This window comes from Hipposideros armiger, unplaced genomic scaffold, assembly GCF_001890085.2.
Source record: "Hipposideros armiger isolate ML-2016 unplaced genomic scaffold, ASM189008v1 scaffold_138, whole genome shotgun sequence".
Lineage (NCBI taxonomy): Eukaryota > Metazoa > Chordata > Mammalia > Chiroptera > Hipposideridae > Hipposideros > Hipposideros armiger.
Window position 1 is genome coordinate 3,664,920 of NW_017731488.1, and position 5,899 is coordinate 3,670,818.

At 36.9% G+C, this 5,899-nt stretch overlaps 1 protein-coding gene across 3 annotated transcripts in view; it reads right to left on the reverse strand.

Annotated features, from left to right (window-relative positions):
• EYA3 (EYA transcriptional coactivator and phosphatase 3) overlaps positions 1–5,899 on the reverse strand; it is a 66,686-nt gene that overhangs the window by 45,911 nt on the left and 14,876 nt on the right. For 2 of the 3 annotated variants that reach the window (XM_019650241.1, XM_019650240.1), the window contains exons 2-3: positions 4,798–4,864; positions 2,141–2,277 (exon numbers count right to left, since the gene is read on the reverse strand). In XM_019650241.1, coding sequence (XP_019505786.1) covers positions 2,141–2,277; positions 4,798–4,864 — 204 coding nt within the window. The remainder of the gene's footprint in view (positions 1–2,140; positions 2,278–4,797; positions 4,865–5,899) is intronic. The other variant, XM_019650243.1, reaches the window with a different exon arrangement.

Below are 5,899 nucleotides of genomic sequence, written 5' to 3' on the forward strand. Positions count from 1 at the left end.
GATGGTGCCAACTTGGGCCAGTGAAGCAACGTCCTCCACAACTAGACTGAAGAACGAAAGGACAGCAACTTGTCTGTTCCCCTCCCCCCAATTCCCCAGCACTGTTCCCATCCCCATTCCCCAATAAAAATCTTAAAAAATAAAATAAAATAAGTATTCTGGGGGCTGGCTGAGTGGCTCAGTTGGTTAAGAGCTCGCTTAAGAGTTTGAGCTCTGAGCAACAGCGGTTTGATGCCCGGCCTGAGCAGAGCAGCCGCTGAGCTGCCAACATGCCAACAACAGGTGGCAGGATGGCTCAGCTAAAAAAAAAAAAAAAAAATTCCAAATATCTCTTTATAATATCCTTTATAATTTATGAAACATGCTATATCATTCACATTACCCCAACCTAAATCACTCTCCAGTAAGTCTCACTGAACTAATGATTACCTCTCTCTGAATTAGATAGATGAATTTATAAAACTAGTCTCCCTTGCCCCAAAATATTAAACAAAAACATTAATAAAAGAGCCTGTTATAACCAATATTTCTTCACAATATAAACACTGCTTCCTTCAAGTTTTTAACAGGAATTGATATGTTTTACAGAATTTTGTTTCTTCCTTTAATATAAGTGACATGCAGTGATCATAAAAGAAACCATAATATCTAGGACCGACACGCACATGGCACTATGCTAGGTATTCCCTAATCTGAGTTTGGAGATATAATAGTAGTTTTATTTAACATTGAACGGCAAGAATGATCAACTGTTCAACAGTGTCATAAAGGGGTTTGGGCTTGCTAATAATAAACTTAAATCAAACAAAGAGTAAAAAAACAATGTGAAAATACTTTATACCTACTAGCCTGTTATTAGGCAGCTGTTGAAAACTCAGCTTTACTAAACACAAAAGGAAATAAACACAAACATATTCACAGAATTCTGCTTCCAAAAGGACTGCTCAGTCTTGGCTAAATATATCACAAATGTAAGATCTTAGTATACTGGCTGAAACCGACAAGCATGGAGGCATGGACTACAAACAGGAAAACAAGAGCATTTCTGTTTCTCTTCTTTCAAGAAGTTCAACTACCGTTATCATTAAACATAACCCCCAATTCTTGTTTCCAGTAGTTATCAGAAGCCAAGGAATGCTAACAAGCCTAAGAAGAAAACTGTCACTATCATAAAAGACTAGCCAAATGACCAGAAAAAGCAGGAATGTAGAAACCAAAAGCAGGCAACACTAATACACTCATAATCTGCAGTGATCTGTTTGGAATATTTTTCTAACTCCCAGCTAGTTTCAGTAAAGGCTACAGAGATAGTATTTTATTAACATAATGCGTATTTTATAATAATACAGTATTCACTCAATTTTCTAACACCAGTTCTAGGAAAGCAGGGAAGAGGCAATAAAGCACACTGCATATATCTATCAATTTACACAGAGAGAGAAAAATCAGTAGATATTAAGTGCCCAAAGAATCTCAAACTGACTTCTAGTAAACTCTTCAAATCTACAATTCATGTCCAAGATATAAAACCAAAGAACAAAACTATGCACATGATAAGGTTGTACAAAATTGGAGATTTCCCCCATTCTAAGATGACTTTGGGTCACCAGAGCAACAATTGATCAGTCTGGGGCAAGGGGGAGGAAAAAGACAAAAAAATTGACCAAAAAAAAGAGAGTAAACTATAAGGCATATTCTACCTGTATATTTAGATTACCTGGCTTTATTTAGCAAGAAACTGGACACCTCAAAATAGATTTATTATGCATACCTAACCAAGGTACCATGTTTTGTATAAAGTGAGTCAAATCAATAGTAATTCCTCAAAGAGTTTTCCAAACACTTAAAGATTCCTCCAAGCTCTACAGGCAAGACTTAGTACCTTGGAAATTTTGGTAGCTAAACTTTAGGAGGTAAACAAATGCGCACTGAAAAGTTATGATTTTATATTACATATATCAAATATACTGTTGGAAAATTGCACACCCAACTTCTATCACACCTGTAACTGAGTGCTCTGCAAAGAATAACCCATCTCTCAGCTTCCTCATCAGCCATGCTTGCTTTTTGGGGAAAGATCGAAGTTTCTGAGGGATAAAAATCAACGTTCTTAAGAACTGTTTATAATATGGTGCCTTACCAAAAGGAGGTAGTCCATACGTTTGGGTTGCCTGAGGGTAGACAGCATACGGTTGAGACTGCTGTAGTGTCTGGTACTGAGTCTGCCCAGGATAAGCAGTTTCCGAAACAGGAACTGAGAGGATATGTGCATAAGGTCTAGAAAAGTTTAAGAAAACAAAACTTTCATGTGTGATTTATTTAAGTAATAAAAACTAGGGGAAATAGGTAATACTACTAAATACAAAGAATTGGCAACGAGGAGACAAACCTTCCACATAAAATGTCTCTTACTGTGGTCAGAAAGTACAGCTAATATTTCCTTTCCAGGTTTTACTACAACCTGACTAGAAAACAATTTTACGGAACATTTAATAGTTTTAAATATCTTCCCAAGGTCCAATAACTATGCTACAAATATTTGTGGTATGCTACGTGCATGGCCCTATGTGCTACACGGGTAGATTAAAGTTGTTTATGCCCTTATATCTACATATAGAATAAAACTCTAAAATAACAGAAAATTGGATAGAATAGTATTCGCAACTGGCTCTTATTCTTCACTCAGCCCTCTGGGCCAAACTAAAGCTCTAAGAGGGAAAGTGGGACTTGGAAAAAAGGACTTGGAAAAAAGGCAAGCAAACACATTAGAAAACAGAGCATAGGAGTGGGTCTCCATATTGCCAAATCAAGCCTACAAAATGGGAGTCAGGTAACTTAGAAAATCTGGGAAGTCCCAGACAGGACTAAGAATTTCCCCACTAACATTTAAGCCAGAGTATACAGCCACATCACATTTAGCTAGGGATTTGAATTCAGCAGAGAAAATTCTGTGACTTTAGACTAACTAGGTGACCTGGTCATCTCATTCATGCAATAAGATGATCCCATATTTTATGCACTAAAATTTTAGATACAAATTATATTATTTGTTGAGTTATGCTGTACTTACAATGCAAGAAAAAGTGTTGTACGTACCATGTAAGTCATAATGATAAAATACTGGAGGAAAGGGGTGTTTCAGAAGGCAAAAAGATTGTTTTCAGCTTTGGGGGAGAGGAAAAGGGGAAAAAGCTATAAAGAAGTTGTATAAGCTGAGGAGATAGGATGTGTAGATAGAATGGGAGAGTAAAGGTGTTTTAGGAAGAAAAAAACTCTGGCAAAGGTACAGAGGAAGAAAAGCAAGGCTTCAGCCTTCGGATTGTATTAAGGGAAGGATATAAAGGGAAGGGAAGTAGCGAGAGAAAGATAGCCAAGACCTTGAATAACAGGCTAAAAGAATTCAGACAAATCTGAAACAAGTGGGAGTCACTGAAATTGTAGAGAAAAAGGTGACAAGATCAGAGCTGTTCTTTAAGAGGTATTAGTTTGACATTGCTTTATAAAATGGATTAGAAGGGAGAAAAACTGGAAATACAAGTCCAGTTTAAAAAGCTATAATGTAATGGTTCAGGTAAGTGGTAAAGAGGTCTGAATTAAGATAGGAAACATAACTAATAAGGTGCCCGGAATACAGCAGGTATGTAAATCTTTTTTGGATGAGTGAATGAATTTGGAATATATAACATATTCATATCTCAGTAGATTCTAAGAAACTGAATTTGAAAATTTCTATTCTTCTTAGCCAGATCTGAGACCAGAAAAGAGCTCAGATTACAGCTGTTCGTCAAGTTGCATGAAAATTATCTTAAGTCTCAGTGATTACTCTCTAGATATATTAAAGATCATATCTTTTTTCATATAGTGTCTTTATAAAAAGTATTTTGTTATCTCCTTCATAATGATCTCAGCGAATAGGTTCACTCATTTCACAGAAGAAAACCACATGAAAATGACTGGCCCAAGATGCTATTAGTGATAATACCAGATTAGAATTTGGAAAACTCATCAAGTTGATTTTTTAATTAGTGTATTTAACTGATGCAAAACCAAAAGGTACAAATGGGCACAAAAAGGAAAAAATGCCAGTTTTCTTTTTATAATAACCCCATAGGCAACACTTAACCTTTGTTATCAATGTCTTTATGTATTTTGCATATGTAAGCACATAAGAATACATCCTAGTTTAAGAAACACATTTGTATGTATTTATGCATGCATAGGCTCACTATCAATGCACAGCTGGTAGCCTGGCACACATACTGTTCTGCACCTACTCATCTGGGGAGATGATTAACTTCGTGGATCTTAAATGCTGATCTGACCCCATGAAGGCCCAAAATATCACCTCTTAGTGACTTCAGCCCACTAAACCTAATTTCAAGTCCAGTTCTACTTTGAAGACATTCCTAAAAATAAGAAACTGAACATAGATTAGGCTGAGAAGTCCCAGTATGAGGCTGGCATGATCTGTTTTGTTTATCAAGGTAGAGGAAAGAGAATGATCAGAGATCAATTACTGATATGCTTTAATCACTAACAGTAGTTTTCATTTTCAGTGCCTATTCATTCAGGGCGAGCTTCCAGGTAACAGTGATCTACCTATTCCAGGCAACTATGACTTTTTGAAAGGATGTTATATAGATTCTATATTTAGGGGGAATAAAAAAACTGGAGTAGGGACAGAGAGAACAAGAGAAGTGAAAATAAATTAAATGTTAATAAGTTAAATATCAAGTTACATTTTGCAATGAACCTAGAGAAAAAGCATATAGATTTTGAAATAATTATTTAACTTACTTTGCAGAATACATTTGTGAGGTATAATCATTGGATGAGCGAGGAATATAATCGGTGCATGTCATAACTGAAAGAAAGATATCACCAGGTAAAAAGTTAGAACATTTCAAAAATGAAATGGGAAAATTGCACATCTCACTGTATAGTCCTTCAAATTAAATAAAAAAGTAGTTTGGACATCAGAAATCTAGAGAGACTATATAGTAGAAAATACCTCACTCTTCTAAAAATGGGTTTAGAGACTTTTAGAAACAGTAAAAGAAGCTAGAATGTGGGGGGTATGGAAAAGAACTGAAGGTTGGCGCCCTCACCCAGCACTGATCTAAAACCACAGATGGAGCAACCCTGAAGCTCTTGGCTGCGCTCACAGGCAAACTGAAAAAGCAAACTCCCTATCTAGGAAACCACATTATATTTCAGGTTATTCATTCTCTGGGTGCTTACTCTCTATTCTGGGTAAAAGGCCATATAAATGACTTGCAGGAAGACAGGCTTGGGGGTAGTAACCAATTTTATTAGAAATCTGTTGCTACTGCTGTATATAATGAGCAGTAGAAAAGATGGCAAGTATGCTCCTATGCTACTATTTTTTCGGCCTTGTAGTAAAGGCTTTAAGTTTGGCACAGCAGAGACAGACCTGAGGAACTGATGTGATGCTCTGATGAACCATTAAGTAAAGCGACTTTGACAGCTAGTGTCTTCTTGACCCCCATGATTTCATCTAAAACAGCTGCTATGAAGGCTTAACCCTCATGATTTCCTCTTGGATAAATGCTATAAATCTTCAGCTCAAGTTTGACCGGTAGCAAAATCCTATTCATTAAGCACTATTTCTGTCTGTAGACAGTTATATCATAAAGAGCTTATACCGGACTCCTGCATTGTTCAAGAACTTCCTTCGACGTCTATAAAGGAGGTTGCTCTACTATGAATAGGGACTAAGAGTGAACAAACTAAATTTATGTCTAGTTGGGTTCCCTGGGTGTCTGACCCAAAAAGGGAACTCTCGGGCCGGCTGAGTGGCTCAGCTGGTTAAGAGCTCGCTCAAGAGTTTGAGCTCTGAGCAACAGCGGTTCGAGTCAGCCCGAGCTGAGCAGCCGCG